The following is a 23,907-nucleotide window of genomic DNA, read 5'->3' as shown; positions in this document are numbered from 1 at the left end:
TCACATGATGAAGCAAATGTTTAATAATTGTAGACTAAAGTTAATGGTGACAAGGTTTCTTTAAAGCCTGCATTAAAGGTCATGAGCTGCTCTTCTAGAGGAATGGAAGAACTTCAGAGAGTGGAAAGCAGGAAAAAAATATGCAAAGGGCAAAATACTCATTGACCCAATTCTTCAAGGAGCTACATGTCTATGAAGAGGTGCTGAGTAAACCTTAACATCTATGAAAGTTAATGTAAATCAAAGATACTTAGTACCCAGAAATGGAACGTACTCACTACCTCACAAACTCAGGCCTGTTATGAGCCTTTTTTCCCAAATGGGTCAGTCACAACTACACTGCTGCAATTTCCTCAGAATAAGGCATGTTCCATGTTAATGTCCACTGTGGGACAAGCTACTCAAAATAGAGGGGGCAGTGGGGAGTCTGGCCAATAACTCAGCAACTCCTGTCACCTCCACACATGCTACACCCTAGAAAGGTGGTCCAGGTTGCTGGGGAGCTTTAGGGCAGGCCAACACTACAAATGTACATCGGTGCAGCTGCAGCATGTCTGGTGAAGACGCTCTAAGCCGATGGGAGAGAGCTCACCTCTTGGCTGAATAACTCACCTCTCGCAAGAAGCAGTAGCTGTGTTGGCAAGAGAAGCTCTCCCGCCCACATAGCACTGTCTACATGGGGGATTAAGGTCAGTATAACTATGTCGCTTGGGGGTGTGTGTGTGTGGATTTTTCACACACCGGAGTGACGAAGTTATATCAAAGTAAATGTGTAGTATAGACCTGGCCTTAAAAGACACTGGATCAGATATGCTACCCCAATACAGCCCTATGCCTTAATGGTACAGTCTGGCTCTATCCATTATACAATATACTGTATTTGTAGGCTAAATTCTGATCTCATTGAAATCAATGCCAAAACTCCTATTGACATCCTAGTGGGAAACGAATTAGAGTAATGTACCATCCAGTAAAAACAGCCAGCTGTTTGAGTACTGTGATACCAGTGATGATTTTCTTTTAAAACCAAACTTTGTTGTAACATCAGATTAAAAAGTAAGCATCCTAGATACCCAATTAGATTGCATCATAATGGGAATAGAGAACTGTAGTGGTAGGTGGGCCCTTTGCTATGCAAGAAGACATGCACTGGGTGTACTAGGCTAGGAAGGACAGTAAATCCACCCAAATAAGGCATACATTTTTAACAGTGAGTGTTATTAACCATTGGAACAATTTACCAAAGTGTTTCATGGATTGTGCTTCACTGACAATGTTTAAATCAAGACTGGATGTTTTTTTCTAGAAGTTAAGCTCTAGGGATTATTTTGGGGAAGTTCTATGGCTGGTGTTATACAAGAAATCAGACTAGATGATCACAGTGGTCCCTTCCAGCCTTGGAATCTATGAAACAGACACAGATCAAATGATGAAAGTTTATCTTGAGTAGGTGGTGACCTAAATTCCTCTCCCTATTATCCCTCAGCCGGTGTAGCCAAAATGCCTTTCCAGTTGAAGGCAGCTGGACATGACTCCCTGTGAAACAAGTCCATGCCACTTCTTTGCTAGACAAAGTGGATTGCTCAAGAGCAACTAATGTAACTGTGAGACAAAGTTTGGCTTGAAATCAATGAAGCTAACAAAGTGACACTAGCATAAATCACATGCATCATACTCTGTGTCCACTGGATTTGCCCTGAAGGTTATATCACTAGTTTTGTGAAATTGACTTGTTTTGAAGAACATTAAATCAACTCACAATGACTAAAAGTTTCAGAAAAATTTTTGATAGGCAAATAGTTCCTAAATAGCAATTCTCTCACACAAAACTGAAGTACTTTTCTCAGCAGAGAAACTGTATGGTCGTTATAATTCACATGCTGTTATGCTTTGCCATGGATCTGTAGGGTGAGCGTCTCTCTGACCTTTAGACAATCTCTCTGAGAGTGTAACCCTTCAGTGCAAGGTCTTCCATTTTTGGCAAGACAGAGCGCAGCAGGTCCAGTACATGGATGGCAGTTCTACGCTACTGCTTAAGTTGATATAAATTTAATTGCTCCAGGGTGTGAAAAAGCACCCCCCGAAGGACACAAGTTTCATGCTGTCCATGCTGGCCAGTATAGCGCTGTAGTGTAGACTTGCCCTGAGACTGGGCCCTGTGGCTTAGTTCTTCTGTTTCTCACCATGGTTCTTTCAGCAAGTCCAAAAGAACTTGAATTCGTGTCAGAGACACTATCCTTTTGAGAGCGATATTAGCAGTGACAGCCTGTTTAATAACAGCTAGCTTGTTTTAGTCAAAGGAAAGGCAGTATGCAGGTCCTTAGCAGTAGCAGCTCAACCTGCCTCTATTGCGCAAGCATCCTGAATTCAAATCCATTACACTAAGCAGCAGAGTTCTTATTCCTGACCCCTGACATCTCAGTTCTTTGTTTCAAGCTTTAGTCAAGCTGTTTTCACATGTTCTGCCTCCCTTGATTGGCAGTCATTAAAAATTTAATTGCTGCGTTGATCCCAGTATAGTAGAGAGACAAGATGGGTAAGGTAATATGTTTTATTGGACCAACTTCTTTTGGTGAAAGAGACAAGCTTTTGAGCTTACACAGAGCTCTTCTTCTGTGCTATGTAAGCTCAAAACCTGGTCTCTTTCACCAGCAGAAGGTGGTCCAACAAAACATATTATCTCATACACATAGACAATGTGTAATGGAGACAAGGGAAGGCTAAACCTCTCCAAACCTCACACTGCTGGGGGCGGGGGGGGAAGGCGAGCAGTGGCAGATTTGGGGCCCCTGGAAAAATCTCCCCCCATTACAGCCCTGGGGCTGGAGGAGCTCTCGCTCCCTGCTGCAGTGGTAGGGGAACAGAGCTTTTGTGGTCTCAGGGCTGCAGCGGGGAAGGGGAGTGGTGGTGGAAGGAGTGAGCAGGAGGCAGGGCCTCAGGTTGGAAAAGGCAGAGTAGGGGCAGAACATGGGCAGAACTGCAGGCATAAGGGGCAGAATGGGAGAGGGGCCCCAGGCTCCGAGCTCCAGCCAGAGCAAAGAGCTCCGCCATGCGGGCCGACCTCTCGGCTTCCCCCCATGGCCCTGACCGAGCTCTCAGCCCCAACCAAACTCTTAGCCCCTAGGCTAGGATCATAGGAGGGAGGGTGTGAGAGCAGTGAGCAGGGGTGGGATCTTGTCAGAAGAGGCAGGACAGGGGGCTAGACTCTTCAAGGGGAAGCTTCACCCACTACCCATGTTCATCTACCTTGTCTCATTAAAAGTAATGTCAGTTGTTGGTCTTCCTTTATATCTCCAAGGTAACTCCATTCATATGTGTTGACAGTTCTTGATAGTTCATTCATACCAACCCAAACATGCCTACCTGACCAACACTCTGATTTCCCTGTCCCAGAGGAGAAATTAACCCCTTCAGTGCTAATAGGTCACAATGCACAAGTAAGTGGGGAAACTGAGTCATGTATATTTTTCATTTAAAATAATGCAGAAATTTCTCACATCCAGCACACATTTTACTGATGGGAAAACAAAATTGAAAAGGTATACAAATAAATAATTTGATTTGAAAATATGAGGAAAAGAAAGCAATTAAGGCAACCAATACTGCACCTCAGAGAGCAGGTCTTTCTCGAAATGTTTTCTACCACTTGTTAACCAAAGTAGGTTAGGGGATGTTTATCCATCCATTCCATTGACAGTAGAAAGCAGTCATATACATTAGATACCAATATATTTTATAATACATCACCCCCCACACATACCAGATAGTGCTAATAGGGCCAACTCCACGACTGATGTGCTCCCTGACATCAGCAGTACTGTTCCAATGCATTGGGCAGGCAGAGTGCTGAGCCTTGCACAGGGTCCGTGAACCAACTGCGTGGGTCTCACTCCGCTCATGCTTACAGATGAGTTTAGGCTGGCAGAAAGGGGCAGAGGTGTGACCTGTGGATCCACCAGCTATTCTCCCTACCTCATGGAGCACTACTGGTGTTATTGCAAATAAAGCAGCCATGCAGTGCCCTGGGGGAGAGGGCACTCCCACCCTGGTCCCAGTGAAGATCCTCAGCCTGCAGCTTGGTTGCCTAAGCACCAAGGCAAGGGTTTGTCCCATTGTACCTAGTGTAGAGATACCTGTTCTTAAACAAGCACCTGACATCCTCCATCACAAAAGGATGTGCTCTTTCAACCCCCCCTCCCAATAAATTACTTTACATTTGGTAAAGTAAAAGGAATAAGAACCTTGTATTCAGTTTGATTCTTCAGATGTACAGATAGTCTGTGACCCATAAGATGAGAAGAAAGGCAGCTAGAGAGCACAGTGGAGTAGTACTCTAGCCTTTTTCCCCCTGGAGATTTAGGAATCTGTAGAACTACAAAGGGTTAACATTTGTTCCGTTCTTCATAGTGTTAGTCATTAGGGTTACATTCTTTTCTGGCTACATGTGTAGCATAACTCAAATTGGCATTGGAGTGTTTTGTAAAACCAAACCAGGGATGACTCAAATCTGTGTTTCATAGTACCTGAATGCCAAACTTTGAGGGAGAGGAATTTGCAGGGCTCTACATTGAACTCATATTTAGAAAAAACCTTTTTTTAGACATACATGTGGTGTCCTGTTAGCCTTTCACTGAAACACAGCGCGTCCATATGGTGTTTCTTTTATTCAGATCTATTATTAATCTTTAGACTACAATTTGTGTCCACAGCCAATGACCATATTACGGATCCAAATCAACAGTCTTTTTTTGAACTCTCACACTATTATTTTTTTGAGAAGAGAAACCGCTATGTAGCCAAAATCAGCATGTTTGATTATCATAAGGGACTGTCTGCTAGGTTCAGAGAAATCTTTGCATTATCTGATTCTAATAATAACACAGCTAATGTAACAATATATTTCAATCTTGCCTGTTATTCCAGGAACTCTAGTGAGGTTATATAATGATAGATAGAAGAAAAAGGGTTGAAACAACAGTCTACTCTCTCCTGACATTCAACTCAGCAAATTACTCACAAAGATTTCTTACAATAAAAGTAAAGAACATTTCAAAAAACTTGTGTGTATTGTTAACTTTTGAAAACTGAAGAATCTATGCCCAGAACAACAATATAAGTTCAAGTAAATAATCACAGCATTCATCTTTTCCTTATTATTTATAAGGCACTGTGGTGCTTAATAGATAAATAAAAGAGTGAATGTCAGTGTCCTGAAGCATTTACAGCCCATTTATAGAGCTCAATCCTGCAAATATGTATTTACACAAGTAGTCAGTAACGATTGCAGTCAATGGGATAAGTTGTACAACTCCTTGTTTGAGTAGAAGTTGGCAGCCTGGGCCATAGTTTAAGATACAGCTGGGTGAGGGAAGGAACAAACACGGGGTTAAATGTAAACATTAAACTCCTACAATGTAAATAATCTACATCTGAACTACTTCAGGGTACACAATCCCTTCAATTTCACAGACGTGGGGTCCTGTGTCATGTGTGGGGAGGCCAGGCAGCAAGAGGATGTTTATCACTAGAATTAGGTCTGGGTAGGTCACCAAAATCAGTTTGTGGAGCAGGGAGTGGAACTGTGATTGGATGACAGATAGGCCAGATAACAGGGCTTTGGGCAGTCATGCACTTGGCATAACCCTGGAATATCATCCAACAATTCAGACACTGTTTTTGTTTAGATCACCATGTTATCAGAGATATAAAAAATGGTAGTCTGGGTCCAAAATAATAATACTTAGTACTCATAATTCCAAGACAAAACATTCAGGCCAGATTCACCCGTACATTCTGGTTGCTTTGCACTGCTCCAATTGAAAAAGCAGCCATATCTGAGTCAGGCTTACAGCTGCTTTGCATCACCAGAGCACAGCAAAGCAGCCAGACCATAGCAGTAAATTTGGCCTTTAGTCTCGGAATGCTCTATAAAGCAGTTATTAAAACTTCAGTCCCTGCTACTGTCATTTAATCCTCAGATCACCTGCATCTCTGCTACTAGCAAGGGGAGAGGGATAGCTCAGTGGTTTGAACATTGCCCTCCTAAACCCAGGGTTGTGAGCTCAATCCTTGAGGGGGTTATTTAGGGAACTTGGGTAAAAATCTTTCAGGGGGTTGGACTAGATGACCTCCTAAGGTACCTTCCAACCCTGATGTTCTATGATTCTATACAACACCTTGGTGCCCAACAGGGGCTTTGGAAAAAGCACTGAGGGAATGAATTTAAGATACAGGCAGAGATTTTAAAATTACATTTATCCTTGTGAGTTTACACCTTAAAAGATTGTTTATTTAGTGTCTGTGAGTGTAACTGAATGCTTGCCAAACATACATTGATCTCAAATTTAATGCAAAATAAAATTACATGTGCTAAAGAAATATCAAAAAGTCAGCTAAGGGTGTAAAGGTTGATTCCTTTAGCACCATGACAAGCAAATTCTCAGTTTGGCAATTAGTATGAAAAACTGGGATTATTGATTAATCTACATGCAATATTAGTATATTCTGTAATTCAATTTAACGGATATTTTCAGTGGAGCGATATTGATTTACATCAGTTGAGGATCTGGCCCCAGATTTTTTTTAAACTTTGCGTAAATGGACACTAGTTATTATTCTGTTCACATGCTTGTAAGCCTGCACTTAGTTGCTCAATTACTATCCTATGTGAATGGTGTCATAAATAGATAGCTAAGGGTTAATGTTTCTTTTATCTGTAAAGGGTTAACAAAGGGAACCAAACACCTGACCAGAGGACCAATCAGAATATGGAATTTCATAAGAGGGAGGAAAATTTGGACTCGCCTTTTTTTGTCTCTAGCACATGAGAAGGGTTCTTGCTATCGTCTACATTCGTTCCAACTTGTAAGTACGTGAAAACATATAGGCTTATGTTTTTTGGGTATTACATGTGTAGTACTTGCTGGAATGTTTCAAACTGGATACTTTTGAATCAGACTGTTTATATCATATTTTCTTAAAGCATAGCCTGTATTGTGCATCTTATGCCGAGTTTTATATTCTCATTCTTTTTCATACTGAGAACAGACAAAAGAAGCAGAGTCCAAATTCCCCTGACTTTGAAAAATCCAGTTTCCTGATTGGTCCTCTGGTCAGGTGTTTGGTTCCCTTTGTTAACCCTTTACAGGTAAAAGAAACATTAACCCTTAGCTATCTATTTATGACAAATGGTTGTTCAGACTTTCACTGGTGTGTGACGACAAAGTGGTTCTGTCATATTGTAATGGCAACATAGAAATGAAGGGCTGGAAGGGACCTTGAGAAGTCATCAAATCCAGCCCCTTGCACTGAGACAAGATCTAGTATATCTAGGCCATCCCTGACAGGTGTTGGTCTAACTTGTGCATAAAACCCTCCAATGATGGGGATTCCACAGCCATCCTTGGAAGCCTATTTCAGAGCTTAACTATCCTTATATTTAGAAAGATTTTCCTGATATCTAACCAAAATCCCCTTTGCTGAAGATTAAGCCCCTTACTTCTTGTCCTGCCTTCAACAGACATGGAAAACAATTGATCACCATCCTCTTTATAACACCTTAACATATCTGAAGACTATCAGGTCCTGCCTCAGTCTTCTTTTCTCAAAACTAAACATGCTCAGTTTTTTTAACCTTTCCTCATAGGTCAGATTTTCTAAACACTTTATAATTTTTGTTGTTCTCCTCTGGATGCTCTACAATTTGTCCACATATTTCTTGAAGTTTGGCACCCAGAACTGGACTCAACACTACAGCTGAAATCTCCCCAGTGTTGAGTAGTGAGGGACAATTACATATGAGGCTCCTGTGAATATGGCCCAGAATGATGTGACACAAGAAAGCAACATGATGCCCCTCAGAAAGTCTGGCATACACAGTTACCATTATCTAGTCTTTTATGGCACAATTGAGGTGTCCAAACAGCATTACTCAACTGTCCATGAGTTAAATTTAACCATTCTGTGCATCTTCAGTTCTAAAGGTTTAGTCATCTTTCTGCTGAGGTCACTATGTAATATACTATAAACTAGAGCACTATGGAATGTAACAATCTGGTTTCTACTTGAAAACATATATATATATGATCTGAAATGCTTACAGGATGCTCTAAAATAGTGGTGGGCAACCTGCTGCTCGTGGGCCATATGCGGCCCGTCAGGGTAATCTGCTGGCGGGCCACCAGATAGTTTGTTTACATTTGCATGGCCGCCTGCAGCTCCTAGTGGTCATGGTTCGCCGTTCCTGGCCAATAGCAACTGTGGGAAGTGGCAGCCAGCACATCTCTGAGGCCCACACCACTTCCCACAGCTCCCATTGGCCGGGAATGGTGAACGGCAGCCACTGGGAGCTGTGGGTGGCTGCACAAATGTAAACAAACTGTCTGGCGGGCCACCAGTGGATTATCCTGATGGGCCGCATGCAGCCCATGGGCCACAGGCTGCCCACCACTGCTCTAAAACCATGAAAAACATTTTGGGTGCTCTTGTGGCTGGAGGCTGCAGACCAGAGGGACTCAAAAGGAAATACATAGAAAATAGAGACAAAGTAAATCCGAAGTGCTCCATCTTGGAGAGGAAACATGGTTGTGGAGTTTAAAACCCATTACAACCAAACCGAGTAGCCCTATCTGAAAGGAAACACAATACAGTGTTTATTTTTCCATTACAAACCTGAGACCCAAAAGATTTCCTGAGCTCCTCAGGTATTGTTCATGCTCATAATGGAGATCTGTTTTTAGAAAACATGGTTCTTGTGATAAATCTAAACTAGTCTGATGAATAATATACTGAGAAGGCTTTCAGGAAGTTAGTAGCTATTGTATCATGTATTGTCTGGGTGGAAATAACCCTACAATGCAAGCAACCTCATTATGAGACTCTCTTGCTTAAAAACACTGGGCTGGATTCTCTTCTCTGGATAGACTTCCTTGAATTCAATAGCGTTAAACCAGTATATAACCGATGAAAATGAAAAAAACAATCAGGCACACTGTGAATGATGTTACAAAAAATTAAGACTAATCTAAACAAGATATTTAGAATCAATTTAATTGTAAATCCTTCTAGGCTCTGTGTAAGATTACCCAGACTGATTTGCCAGTGTACTTTAAGATTTTCATTGTCATTACTGATCTGCTACTTCTGGGTTTTTCATCATCACAGATTGGCAATTATCTGTGACTGGTGTTACTTGTGGTGCTGAAAATCATGTCCTGTGACTAGAGAATGAAGTTCAAACTAAAGTCAGAAGTGAATTTAGGCAAGTCTGAGAAAAATCTAGGGGCCTGATTCTAGTCTTATTAAAATGTATATCAAAAGTAATGCCACTGAAATCAATAAAATTATACAAGTTTTACCCTGGTATAAGCGATCAGAGAATCAAGCCCTAAGAATGTCAAAGAAAGGCTAGAGGGTATCTAAGATATCGTTATTTACACTTCCTTCAGGTCCCTCAGGCAGTTTGTTATACTTAATCTCCATCTATGCTCCCTTCCACTTATTATATCTTCAACTGCTTTACATGTTAGTTCTGAATCTGCCTACCTAATCTAACTGAGTCTAAGGGAGTCTAAATTTGCTTAACTCACACAATAAAGGGCCAGAAGACAGGAGTGTAGCACAAAAAGAAACAGGGTGTGTGTCATAAAGTAAGTTGAAGAGGCCCCCCCTTTACTTTTAACTTGATCCTTTTTATGGCTTCTTCTGACTGTTCAGCCTATAAATTATATCAGTTTATAGTCTAACACATGAATAAATAGGTCTAAGGAAGTCTGAGTTTTAGGGTGACAAAGTTAATGTCAGGGAGTCTAACTTATACCTCCTTACTCCTTAGCTCTGAATTTGGCCCTGAACCAGGCCTCAAAATTCATTATTACTATTTTACAGTTCTATTACAGTAATATCCAGAGTCCAAATCATAACTGGGGCCTCATGGTGCTAGGCACTGTACAAATACTTACAAAGACACAGTCCCTGCCTCAAACACCTTACCATAGGTAAGTGACACATGAAGGGTGTGAGGGTAGGGATACATGTCCAAATACATCCACTTGACTATATTTTGCATTTTATAATTGTAAGTAGATGAAGTGAGTGCCAACGAATCCCACCTCCCCCATCAAGCCATAACTAACTGGCTGATTTCCTATAGGCACTGAGACCTAGGTGAGTCTCAAAGAGAGATGTGATGGAACAGAGAATAATGACCTTACTGATCAGATCAAGAAGGGAATTACTTGGGGGGAGGCACAGAAGAAGACATAGAGTTGTTTGTGAGAGAAGCAAAGAAACAGGAAGATGGTGCTGTTCTTGGCAGAGTGAAAACTGCATGGGAGGCAACTTGTTAAGAGCAGACATGTAGGGATGGACAGTGTGGTGAAGAACCTTGAAAATAAGGACAAACAGCTTCAACTTGGTGTAGTTAAAGGTGGTCCAATGGAGAGATTAAACAGGGTGTTTCTGTGGTCAGAGTGACATACAGAATAGATTATTTTAACAGTTCTGTTTAGTGTGAACCCAGGAAGATGATGTAGGTGTTAGGGAGGGATGGAGAGGTTGATGTCACAATAATCAAGACTGGAAATGATGAAGAGGGTCTGCAGAAGCGGGTTATCTCAGTTACCAACATTGAACCCAACAGGTGAAAAGCTAGAGAATTATCCTAGTTTGTCACATTCCTTCTCACTCTCTGTCTTAGAAAACTTATACTCAAGGTATATGCTTCTATAAATATTAAGTACAGTCTTATCTTTCAGCTAACTCTGATATTAAATCAAGATGTGCCTCCAGACCCAGTGTTCTCATTTTTTCTTACAGTGAGCCAACTGAATACTGAATGATAAAATAAAGAGACTGGAAAATTTTAGTTACCAGTCTCCCACATCATTTCAAGCACTGCAGAATGTAACTCACCTCAGTATGGTTACTCTGTTTTAAGGCTCCGTTAAGTTTATAATCAATATTTTGATTCATTGGCTTCCAAAGACAAACTTGTTGACATGGGTCAGCTTTTCAGCACTCTTGCACTGAGCCTGACATTCATCTTGGTATTCAGAATGAAAAGATGGCTCTTCCTCTTGGCAATAATTCTGCTGTAGATCAAGTGTTCATGTAAATAGTTTTACGTGTTTAGAAAATGCATCTTTATAATTTTCTTTCTCTAGGTGGGGATGAGATCCCGAAACCAAGGTGGAGAAAGCTCTCCTAATGGGCATTTCCCCAATTCTAAGCCCATTGTTAGCAATGCAGAGAATGAAAACCTTCAGGAAGATGCCAAGAAAAAGAACAAATCTCATCGAAAGGAAGAGGAGGTCATAGTCTCAGGGACTGTAAAAAGACAGTTAAAGTCACCGGCTCCTGGTGAACGAAAGAACAAGAAATCCATAGAACTTTCTAAAGAGGACTTAATCTGGCTCCTCAGTATAATGGAAGGAGAACTGCAGGTAAATAAAACATCCTCTCTCTTATATAAGTGTTCTGCCTTTTCTCCTTGTTACACTTTTCTCTGAGGGTATGTTTGCACTTGGAATTGGGAAGATAATTCCCAGCTCCAGAAGACGTACTCACACTAGCCCTCACCAAGCTATCGCACTAAATATGGAGTGCAATCACGGCAGAGCAAGCAGTGGGACAGGCTAGCTGCTCCGTGTACCTGCCTGTGAGAGACCCTAGGCAGATATTTAGGACAGCTAGCCCCTCCTACTGCTGATGCTGCCATGGCTACACTATGTTTTTAGCATTCCTGCTCAATAGGAGCTAGTGCAAGGATGTCTCCTGCAGCTATGCATCACACCCTCAGCTCTAAATGTAGACGTACCTTGAGAGACTTGGGTTTCGACATTGGCACACAGATTGAAGATGAAGAACTCCAAAGGAGGAGTAATGACAAATGGGACTGAGTGGGTTGAGGTGTTTAGTGCAGCAGTCACTATTAAGTACAGCCTTACTGAAACCCTCATTAGTGATTTGCAGAGGAGTTGCAAAGGAGGGAGGAGTTGCAAAGGAGTTTCAGAAGAGAAAGAGGCCTAAAGAGATTAGACATGTGGGCAGAAAATAACCAAATGAGATTCAGATGCAAACAAGTACAATGGGGGAAACAACCCAGGAGATAAGTTATTCACTGCAAGGGAGAAACTGGAAATCAGTAATGCTGGAAAAGAGCTTGAGGTGACAGTGGGGCAATCCATGAAACAATTTAGCCTTTTATACTGCACTTGTGTTTATATTTGTGAACCACAGCAACATTCCGAAAGCTATACCGATTTTCCTGGCTGAGTTGACACATTTACCTGCAGCTGGGATGGTGCTATAACAGGGGGAATGGGATTTTTTTTCATAGTAGCGTCCCCTCTCTGCATTTCTCCTAAAGTACCCAGGTGCAGTTTAAATGTGGTCAGAGCTTTTATCATCCCTAACCCCTTCTTTCCAGTGAACCACTATTACACAGCACTTTTTTTATGCCCTGCTTTTCCTGAAAGCCACATTCACTGGACTTTTCCTTTAGTTTTAGATTCCTGTTGCCTCTCTGTTAATCCACTGGCAGGAAGCAATTATGTTGTGAATGATCAACCAGTGAGAAACCTGAGTTACACCAGCACTGCAAAAACACTAGGCCTGAGCTCATTACTGAACACTAGTATTCCATCCATATTTCATCACCAAAATACCAAGGCACATTGATTGATTGCTTTCTTAGTAGATCTGTATAAAAGAAAAAATAATCTTATCAGCAGAGAAGAGAAATCAGCTTTTTTTTTTTTTATTTAGTGGCAGAAACTAAATTGTTCTTTGGTTTTCGACTTTAATTTGTCACAAACAAAAGGCACCTTTCCAGACGAATACAACCATAATTTCTCTATGACAAATGGAAATAAAGAGAATGAAATTCTGTCTGATTTAGTTTTACAAAAAGTCATGCTATTGCTTCTGAGGCAGAATTTCACTAGCCCTGTGTACTGTTATAAATGAAAAAATTTCACCTTGGATGAGATTTGCAACTATGTTTGAAAATATCAGTGTTAATTTTTGCAAAGCAGAACTGTCACACACAGCTGTAGTGTTCAATACAGTCTGATCTGATGAATCATTTAGCACATGTATGGTTTCCTGAAAGATTTAAGCAGAAATCAGTTCAGTGATTTGTATGCATCACTGATGGAGGAGGGATGAAGTACACTTTTGTGGTGAAGGCACAAGTCAACATGGCAGGAAATTTGCTTCTATTCTTGACTCTGTTGTGGAATTCTGTCTAACTTGAGTTAAGTCACTTACAGCCTGATCCCCAGTGCTTAATTTGTGCTGGGGCTTGCCAGGGATTACCCTGGCACCTCTAGTCTTGGCAGTTCATAACTCCATGCTGGTCCCTTGGACAGCTCTGTAGACAGTGCTGCTGCCAGCCACAGCACAGAAGTAAGGGTGGCAATACAGTATTCCAGGCCACCCTTACTTCTGTGCTGCTGCTGGCAGTGGCACTGCTTTCAGAGCTAGGTGCCCAGTCAGTAACTGCCACTCTCTGGCTGCCCAGCTCTGAAGGCAGCACAGCTGGCAGCAGCAATGCAGAAGTAATGGTAGCAACACCATATCATGCCCAGTGCTGGCCAGCAGCAGCCACTCTCCTGCCACCCAGCTTGAGCCCCGCCACCTCTTTCATTGCAAAATAAGCATTGCTGATCCTGCTTCCATTCATGTAAATTCCTGTGGACTTCACTGAAGCACAGCTGGGTCTTCAGTCTTTGTCTCTCACTTTACATTGAGGGAACAGAAAGATTAAAGGCCCATCCATCCACCTTCTCATATGCCATATCCTCACATGGCAACTGAGCACAATCATCATCTGAACTGCAGTAGCATCCAAAGTTCTCAGTCAAGATGTAGTCCCATTGTACTAGACACTATTCAAACAAATGGATAGTCCCTGCCACAAAGAGCATAGAATCTACTGATACCTACCCCACAAGAGGACAGTGAAGCTAAATTTGTTCATGTCTGTGAAGCATTTTGAGATCCTCAGGAAGAAGGTGTTATTGAAATGGAAAGTATTAATTGTTAATCCGTTGGGTTTTTAATATTGCTTCAAAAACCAATTTGATTTATTTACCCAATTATTCTAAATGCATTGAATTGTTAATAGAGTGGGCAGGCCAAAGAAGCCTGGCTTGAGATGAAGGTCTGGGCTTTGTGATCATAAATGAGGACAAGCCAAAAAAGAATTATGCCAGGGTGAATATTCTGGCACTACTCCCTGGCTGTCGTAGTGACCTACTACACTGTATCGTTTTACGTATTTTCTTTTTCAGATGTGTAGAGTCAACTGTAGTGGCTTGACTAGTGTTTTGATTCACAGAGCCAAATCAAACTCTGGGTTTAGCTTGGTCTTCAAACCTTCTGGATTGTTCAAGTTACATTACTTAGCTAGTCTCTAGAACAAGAGACTCCTGTTAGCCACAGCTCTGGTGCTATGGTTTAAGTGCTTTATAAAGCACCTTTCCTACTCAAGATATTGAGACAGGGTCCAGGACACACAAAATAGGGTGTACAGCCTTGTATTTGGAAACCATTTAAACAGCAGCAGAACAAACATCACATAGACACATCTGACAAGGTTTTATTGGGAGAATGACTGCAGGCTTTGCATCTAGGATTAACCAATATCTTTGCAAAAAGTGCCATAAAATCTTTAACATCTACAAGGCAACTGATCTAATTTATCACACTTCTAACGATGCAGAGACCTCCCAGCATTTTGTTGCATTGCTGTCAGTACGGATAATGAGCCCTTAGTATGGGATGTGAATCCCTAGCTTCTGCTCCAGGGGCTGAAAATACTAACAAGCTATACGGACATCTCCTAACCGTGATAGTTGTAATTTTTTTTAAAAACTACAGTGACCTCCAGTAGCTTGCTTGAGTTTTGGTTCCTAGAGCCACGTCAAACACTGATTTATCTGTCTCAAATTTCCTAGCGTGGCTATGTCTAGTTACTGAGTTTACAGAAGAATAGAGTTTCATAAACCACTAAAGTCACCAGTGCCTAAATGTTGGTCTGTAAGAAAGCAGAAGGAAAAAATGCATTTACAAACTTGCAGTAATTAGACTTCTTCCCAATATCCATGGGCAGGAGAGCCTGAAGGACAGCCTCTCCAGGAGGGAATATGAACAAGCTCATGCCAGGAATTGATTGAAAAAGCCACACACTGCTTGATACAATAGTTATTATTCTGCAGCATCTTACTGCTTACAGAAAACAAGCAGAGATTATGTAGTCTTTAACCACCCACCTCTCGCATAAGGGTAAACAATTACAGAGGATGTTTCCCCAGTAACAACATGAAAAATGTCTGCAGGTTTTTAAATCATGAAAAATTGATTTAAAAAGAAAAAAGAACCTGAACTACAGTCAGACATGAAAGAATAATATCCCTGTGCTTTCAGTGATTTCGGTGACACAAAAGAAAAGGCATAGATTACCATAATAGAACAGCAGAGGCATCGGGGATCTTTCCAGCTAAAGTGTCATCCTATCTGTGGTACACAGACTTTAGTCTGATACATCTACATGTTTGTACTGGCAAGAAAATGTTCCCTCTCTACTTTCCAAACAGCAGCCATTAATCTACAGAAATATCCACCCCAATGTTAAACATTTCCTGATCAGGGGCCTGAAAGGAAACAGGAAGCAGCATGTACACATTTTTACCAGCCTCCCTCCTATTTCAGACAAAAAAACAATAATAAAATCTCTGCAAATGCAGTATTCCACTAGGAATAGTTATTTTTTTCAAGGAAAATCATTTATGAGCCAGGTTTTTGGCTGTTGCCTGATAGATGTAGGAAACTGTCTACCAAGTTTAAAATCTACACTTCACACCAATTAAAGTAGAAGCACCTTTCAACTCAACCCTCTAGTTATATCTAGTTAGCATGATTCCCTAGTGTGGCACTGGTATATATCAGACACAGCTCAGAGGTTACCAGTTACATTTGTCTCTTGCACTCTTTAAACAAGCCATGTCTACACTACCTCTATCGATATAACTTATGTTAATCAGGGGTGTGAAAAAAACAACATGAATTTACACAAAACAGCTGCCCTGAGAAATCATCATTCTTTCAAATGGTCAGATGTAATATCTTTTTAGTAGCTTATTGTGAAAGGTGTAAACATTGCATGACAAATAGGCAGAGATTATTTATCCTTTAAAAACATGGTTTCATTTTACAATTAATTTTAATGCTTATGAATAGTGGGGCTTGAATACTTTTTAGAGTGGGGGAGCTGTGCCCCTCCTTGCCCCTGTCTGTGCCCCCCGCTGCTGTGGCCGGGAGCAGGGCCATGGGTTCTGGAGGGGGGGTACATGGACAGGGGTAAGGGGGGTGAGGTTGAGGACATTGCTGGGTCAGATGTGGAACCCCGGATGCAGGGCCAGGAGCGGAGCCCCAGGTGCAGGTCCAGCAGCCTCATGTAAAACTAAAGGGTGCTGCAGCACCTTCCACACCCCTCGTTCCCACGCCTATGCTCATGAAAGGCACCAGATTGAGAGCCCTGAAGACTGGAGTTCTTCATTTCTTTTAAGAGCAATAGGCCCAGAGTAGTCAATGGCAATGCAAGTTTCCACCATACCACCAATTCTGAGCCTGGAGGGATTTCTTCTTGGTGTGTCCATTCAATCATTGGCCTCTCTGGAGAGAGTGCTAATAAGAGTCTAATTTGTAATGTGAATGCCTGAACATTAGGAACTGGACTAAGGCTACCAGTTCACACCGCATGTAAGGCATTGGTTTTAACCTATAAAATTCTAACTGCTTTGGGCCCAGCTCTCTGAGGGATCGCATCTCTTCCTATGCTACACTGTATCAGTTGCATACATTCAAGCTAGTACTCAGGCTAGTACTTCCAGTAATAAAAAAGAGGGGCCTGGTAGCAGGACATCTACATTCAAGTCCTTGGCTAAAGTCTTGGCTACAATGAGGTTTGCCCTAATCACAGCCATCATTGTCCAGCTGTTGGTGCAGCTGCACTTGTCCAGACCTCCACAGCTAACAGACAAAGCCACTAACTGCACCTGTGGAGCTTACCTTTGTTTGAAACTGGGATAAACTATGTTGGCATAAATTGTGGTTCTCCTTATCTATGACTGGCAGTTACCACTGGTGACTGACATGGGGACAAATCCACCATATAGGCAAGGCCTAAGAACTCACTTCTCTCTCTGGCAGGCCCAGGACTTGTTGAATTCAGCGCATGCTGCAAGATTCAACTATCGATTGTCTTAGACCTGTCAGTGAGAGGTATATTGGAACTGATTCTCATGGTACCAGGGACTGAGAGTCACCTTCTTACCCCTTGCTTCTAATGAGAGGTAGTCTTGCCTGCGGTAGCTGGTGCTAGCTCCCTAACCCCACCAACTAGTCAGTCACTCTCGAGGGCTCTCCTCTGGGCTAAGCCAGCTCTGTCTTTGCCTTGCAAGTTAACATTAGGTGCCTCCCAGGGTCCAAGTCCCCTTGAATTGTTCCCCTGTGATATCCAGCCCCTGGCACTGGCTACTCGCCGAGATTCTAGATCCTCTGCTCTCAAGAGAGCAGCATACCCCAGTTTACCAGTTTTACCTTAAATTTCTGCTCCTGTGTAATGCACAATACTTTTAATAAAACTAAAGAAGGTTTATTTAAGAAAGAATAGGGGTTCCACTGGGAACAAGTGAGAGTGATGAAAACAAATGGTTACAATACAAAATAAAATCATAAAACATAACTAGGCCCTACACTTCTTGATAGTTACCTTTCCTATCTAATAAAATAGATTTCTCTTTCCAACCCCTCATCCTCACCCTCCAGGTTCAGTTTGTTGTAGAGCCAGCTGACTTCACAGGAGCCTGGTTCTCCAATTATTCATGAAACACTCCCAGCCAGCAACATGTCTCCTCAGTGAAATGGATGCAGAGTGTCTTCCTCCACCCTGTGATAAACTACATCAGTCTTTTGTCTTTATTTGTTCCTCTATCTGTTCTAATGTTCCTTTTTAACTCCAAGTGGTTTCAATTGTTTGCAGTTGTCTTGGATAGTTTTTCATTTGAGAGTTGTTCTGGGATGGGGCAAGGGTAGACAATTGAACCTTGTATTACATCACCAGATGAGCAGGGAGGGGTGATAACTCCATCCCAGTTAAATGGGCCATCACTGAGACATATGAGTCCCTAACTTTTGAGTGACTAGCTTTTACTTTACCATAAGGCATAGTTTTCAATATAGGTCCATTGTTCTTTAAATATTATCTGTACACATCTCACATTCATTTTGAGTATTGATAAGTTACAACATTTCAGTAGACTCCTCACAAACTACTCTTCATGGATAAATACCAGGAAAGTGGTGTAGTGAGTGTGGTTGGTCTGAAACAGGAACTGCTTGTAAAGAACAGTGAACCTTTTCCCTACTGGCACCAGTGGACTACTGTGTCACATATTATGAAGGCTTTAAGGGTTAATTGTTATTCTGTTTGCTAAGGCTTTGGGGGAGATTTTGGTAGTCATAACCCCACAAAGGAATGACCTCCTGAAGATATAGGGAAATCCCCTTTACTTACAAATTCAAATAGTGTGCACATGTATGTATATAGCACATACTCTAACACTGTTTTGGGTAGTTTACTGTAGCATTTTGTCATTCATCTTTCTAATAAATAATGAAGAGTCATAAATTATTACAGCCTTTTCTTGCTCTTTCTTTTCACCCCATTTTTCTTTCTTTCCATTGTATATTACTATATTCTATTCTAATCTACTTTACATTTCTCTCTTTGTCAGTATCTGACATTCACTCTTCCCTTAGCTTTCTCTCTCTTTTTCCTTCTTTTCTTTTCCAGCTATGTTCTCCTCCACTTTCCACAATGGTCTATCTTTCATTCCTTTCCAGTTTCATATCTTCTTCATCCTTCATCTCCAAATCCACTCCCACTCCTGTCTCACTTACCTCTGATCACTATCTCCACTTCTCCCATCCATCACCACCATCCCTCTCCTTTTAGTGATCCAGCCTCTGTCCCCAAACTCCTCTTTTCCAGCAGCACCAAGTTTAGCCTGTTTCCACCACCCTCTCCAGTCCAGCAGTTCCACTCCAGGGAACTACCTGAAGTAATCTTGGAACCATTAGTGATTATCTTTGAGAGCTTGTGGAGGACGGATGAGGTCCCAGAGGCTGGAAAAGGACAAATGTAGCACCTACGTTTAAAAATTGGAACAAAGAGGACCTAGGAATCATAGACCAGTCAGTCTAACTTCAGTACTTAGAAAGATACTGGAACAAATTATTAAACAGTCAGTTTGTAAGCACCTAGAGGATAATGGGGCTATAAGGAATAGCCAACATGGATTTGTCAAGAACAAATCATGGCAAACCAACCTAATTTCCTTCTTTGGCAGGCTTACTAGTCTAGTGGATAAGAGGGAAGCTGTAGACTATTTAGTAAGTCTTTTGACACAGTCCCATGTGACATTCTCATAAGAAAACTAGGGACATGTGGTATAGATTAAATTACTATAAGGTGGGTGCAAACCTAGTTGAGGTCCAGAACCTGAGAGCTGGGCCATGAGAGTCCTAGAAGGAAGTGGGGTCAAGAACCATGGAGAGCGTTGTCAAGTTCATCTAGCTGGGCTGCAAGCAGAATTAAAATGGTCGCAGCAAACCAGAAGTTCTTCAACAAATAGTTCTCACTTCCTCCTGCAAGATTTCTTGTCTTACTGATGGACACAAAAACATCTTTGCTCTGAGATTACATTCAGAGATCACATTCAAATCTGTGTACTACCTGTATTGCTATATGGATCAGAGCCCTGGACTCCCACAGGGTCTAGGAATGGCTAGAGCAGGCATTCTCAAACTTCATTCCACTGCAACCCCCTTCTAACAACAATTACTACACGGCCCCAGAGAGGGAACCAAAGCCTGAGCCTCCCCAAGCCCCACCACCCCAGGTGTCGGGGGCCAGAGCAAAGTCCAAGTCCCACCTCCCTGAGTAAGGAGACCAAAGCCAAAGTCCAAGGTCTTCAGCCCCAGGCAGGGGCATGTAACCTGATCCTCACTGTCTAGAGCTGAAGACCTCAGGCTTCAGCTTTGGCCCCGAGCGGTGCGGCTTGAGCTTCAGCTTTGGCCCTGGGGAGTGGGACTCAGGCTTTGGCTCTGGCCCCAGGCTCCAGCAAGTCTAATGACAGCCCTGGTGACCCCATTAAAATGGGTTCATGACCCACTTTGGAGAACCGCTGGGCTAGAGGCATTCCATATGTGGTGTTAGCACCAAATCCTGAGCATAAGGTGGTTTGACTCTGTGCAAAATGTCAGAGCCTCACAAAGATCTAGCATTCCTTCCATTGCTTGTGTAAGCAGAGTCAGGATGAGCTCTACCCTGACATCTGGTGGAAAGAATTTCAGAGAGTGTATTTGCATAGGCACACTTACCCCAACGGCAGCCCGGGATGGTTGTTTTGACAGCTCTGGGATCCCCAGTTTCTTTGCTGTTGGGGTGGGAGGAGTGGAGTTTGTCACCCTGATTGTTTGAATGGGGAGCTGTGGGACTGCTTTTTGACAGAATTGACTCAACCTCAGTTGGGTGGTATTTGCTAGGCAAGGGACATGGGTTCCATAACCCAGTGAATTGAGAGAGGTTGGGGATAGGTATTTGTGCCTGGTGGCATAGGCTGCATGTGGAGCCAGAAGCACCAGTTCCACCCACTCCTCTCTCCACTGTGGAATGTCAGAGTTGATTTTTTATTCCCTTAAGAATCTAGATACAGGTTACTGAGCTGAACTCACTTTGGGCTAATAGTGCACTAGCACGGGGGCTCCCCTACTATGAGCTGAGATCACTAAGAGTTGAAATCACTAAAGAGCTGGAATTACTGAGCTGAGAACACTGAGTGCTGTGCTAACTAGTGGGGGATCCTGAAGCTATGTGGCGGAACAGAGCAGCTGGCAGAGTGGAATGGAGCAGTTTGTTGGGATAGCTGGAGCGGATCACAGGACAGCTGGTGGAGCAGAGCAGCTGGCAAAGCGGAATAGCTGTGGGACGGGTGGAGCGGCCCACGGAGTGAGCGGAGCCGAGCAGTTTGCGTGGACAGCTGGAGCAGCTCACGGGACAGCTGGTGGAGCAGAGCGGCTGGTGGAGCGAAGCAGTTTGTGAGCACAGCTGGAGAAGCAGAGTGGAGTGGCTGGTAAAGTGGAACAGTTCGTGGAGAAGGCAGAAGCAGAACCCCACGGAGAGGCAGGGCAGTTGGCCCCAGACCATGTAAGGTGCCCCTTTCTACCCAGGCTGGGGGGAGGGACCTCTGCAGCTAGACACTCGAACTTTGGGGCTGCACTGACCCAGGACAGAGACTTCTGGATTGTGGGACTTTTGGGACTGTGGGTGATTTGGGGGTTGCTGGACTCAAGGACCCAGGGAAAAGGATACGGCCCAATTTCCTGGGGTGGGTCTTTGCTCACGGTTTGGTCTAGGAACTCTAGTTGAGGTGTTTTCCCAATTTAATGCTTGTTGTTTATCTCATGTAATTATACCTTTTCTGCTACACCGAGACTCTGTGCTTGCGAGAGGGGAAGTATTGCCTCTTCGAGGCGCCTAGGGGTGTGTGTAAGATTTTTCCAGGTCACTGGGTGGGGGCTCGAGCTGGTTTGGCATTGTGTTATTGAAACGGAACCCCTGGATACTGAACCCGGCCCTTGTTGCTGCCAACTCAGAGGGGCAGAAGGGTTACACTTGTTATATTCAAAAGTGGTGTTGTGTGCTCTTTGGATGTGTTGTCAGAATGGATAAAAGCAACCAGTGCACTATGCTGTCAGACTCTCCATAGAAGCTTGAAAGAATGCAAACCCTGACTCTACCTGGCACTGCCAGTGCGACTGCTTCAGAAATTCATGGATTTGCAGAATTGAGCCAAAGCTGGGAACTTCACTACATGATGCCTAGTGCAGTGCTCTCAGATGTGGTCACTCTGGAGAGTGCAATGGTCTTATATTAACAGGAGTGTCATATGTAAGACACAGGAGGCAATTGTCCTGCTCTATGAGGTGCTGGTGAGACCTCAGCTGGAGTGCTGCATCCAGTTCTGGGAGCTGTACTTCAGGAAAGTTGTGGACAAATTGTAGAGTGTCCAGAGGAGAGCAACAAAAATGATAAAATGTTTAGAAAAGACGACCTATGAGAAAAAGTTAAAAAAATGGGCATGTTTAATCTTGAGAAAACAATCTTCAGATATATTACGGGCTATTATAAAGAGGATGGTGACCAATTGTTCTCCATGTATACTGAAGTTAGGAAATTTAGGTTAGATATTACGAACTATAAGGGTAGATAGGCTCTGGAATAGACTTCCAAGGAAAGTTGTGGAATCCCCGTCATTGGAGGTTTTAAAGAACGGTTTGGATAAACATTTGTCAGGGATGGTCTAGATTTAGTCGGTCCTGCTTCAGTGCAGAGAATTGGACTTGATGACCTCTTGAGGTCCCTTCCAGCCCTATATTTTTGTGATTCTTTGATTCTCAAGGTCCTTAGTAGACTGTGTGTGTTTGATGATGATGAAAACTGGTTGAAAGACTGTACTCAAAGAATAGTTATCAATGGCTAGTTGAGGACGAATCTCGTGGGGTCCTGCAGGGATCTGTCCTGGTTCTGGTGCTATTCAATATTTTCATTAATGAGTAGGATAATAGAGTGGAGAGTATACTTATAAAATTTGTGATGATACCAACTTGGGAGGGGTTGCAAGCACTTTGGAGGAGAGGGTGAATTCAAAATGGCTTTGGCAAATTGGAGAATTGGTCTGAAATCAAAAAGACCTTATCTCCACATTTGGAGATCAATATTAGTCTACATTTAGATAACTATGTGTACCTGGATCACTTTATTGTCCATCTTCTATCTTCTTACATCATCTTTCCTCCCATCTCTCTTGGGTATTTACAGTGCTGTCACTGTGGCAGTAAGAACTGGTTCTGTCCTCTTGTACTGTATTTCCCTCCATCAGAAATTGTGGTGATAGGCTTAAACACTGTTGTGATGGGTGATACCGAAAGTGGTTAAAGAAATACTGGACATACTCATTCTTTCCCCCTGGAGCACTTGCTCTCACATTCTTGAATTGATTTGATTAAATAATTAGTTGCTTGAATACTGGAGCAGAGAAGGTGGGGCTGTTGGTGTGGTGGTATATGGAGGTGCTACATTATGATTTCTGAGGGGGACTCACTTAGAAAGGGAAGTGAGGAGAAGCTGCTGGAGAATCAATCCAGAGGGAAGCAATAGAATCAAATGGTGTATGTGAGATGAGGGAAGTGGAGGGAGTTCTGAAATGGCCATCAGGAGTATTAGCTGGTGTGAGAAGCATTGGTCATCTGGAATGGAGTGTGGGTGAACAGGATTGATAAAGATGTGTCTGAGAGGTGAGAAGGAGAGCTGAGTAGAGCAGGAAGCATATGCATGTAGTGGTTTGGTGAAGTTGTTATTAACTATGCTGAGCACTATGAGTGGGTTGATTTAGTCCACTCTGACCATATTGCTTGGATGAGAGTTAACTTTACTAAAGCACTGAGAAAATTCTAGGTATATACACAGGAACAGAAAAAAGGAGGCAGGGAAAGAGACAGGAAAGAGAACTAGGTTAAATGAAATGGAATGAAATAAAAGGGTAGAATGATGGAGGAAGGGAGATGAAGAGGAAAGGAGGAATGGAACAGAGACCAATGAATTTGACATAGAGAGTAGGAAGAGGAAAAAGAAGGAGGGACTGAGAAAGAAGGAAGGGAATGAAGGAGAAGGAGGGACTTGAGATGGCAGCAGAATGATAGCACTAGAAGAGTAAAGTAGCAAGAACACGTCAGAGAAGAGACCTTGAAATGGCTTATGGACCTACAACTGCATCTAGA

The 23,907-nt window shown here is 42.6% G+C and overlaps 1 protein-coding gene across 3 annotated transcripts in view; it reads left to right on the top strand.

Annotated features, from left to right (window-relative positions):
* The window catches only part of FILIP1 (filamin A interacting protein 1), a 148,944-nt gene that overhangs the window by 39,453 nt on the left and 85,584 nt on the right, over positions 1–23,907 (top strand). For 2 of the 3 annotated variants that reach the window (XM_032788161.2, XM_032788160.2), the window contains exon 2: positions 11,163–11,441. In XM_032788161.2, coding sequence (XP_032644052.1) covers positions 11,169–11,441 — 273 coding nt within the window. In that variant the 5' untranslated portion in view covers positions 11,163–11,168. Of the gene's footprint in view, positions 1–9,975; positions 9,996–11,162; positions 11,442–23,907 lie in introns of those variants that run through there. The other variant, XM_075063811.1, reaches the window with a different exon arrangement.

Source organism: Chelonoidis abingdonii, chromosome 3, assembly GCF_003597395.2.
Source record: "Chelonoidis abingdonii isolate Lonesome George chromosome 3, CheloAbing_2.0, whole genome shotgun sequence".
In the NCBI taxonomy this organism is placed as follows: domain Eukaryota; kingdom Metazoa; phylum Chordata; order Testudines; family Testudinidae; genus Chelonoidis; species Chelonoidis abingdonii.
Note: the sequence above shows the minus strand (reverse complement) of the source record. Positions and strands in the feature narration are given on the sequence as shown.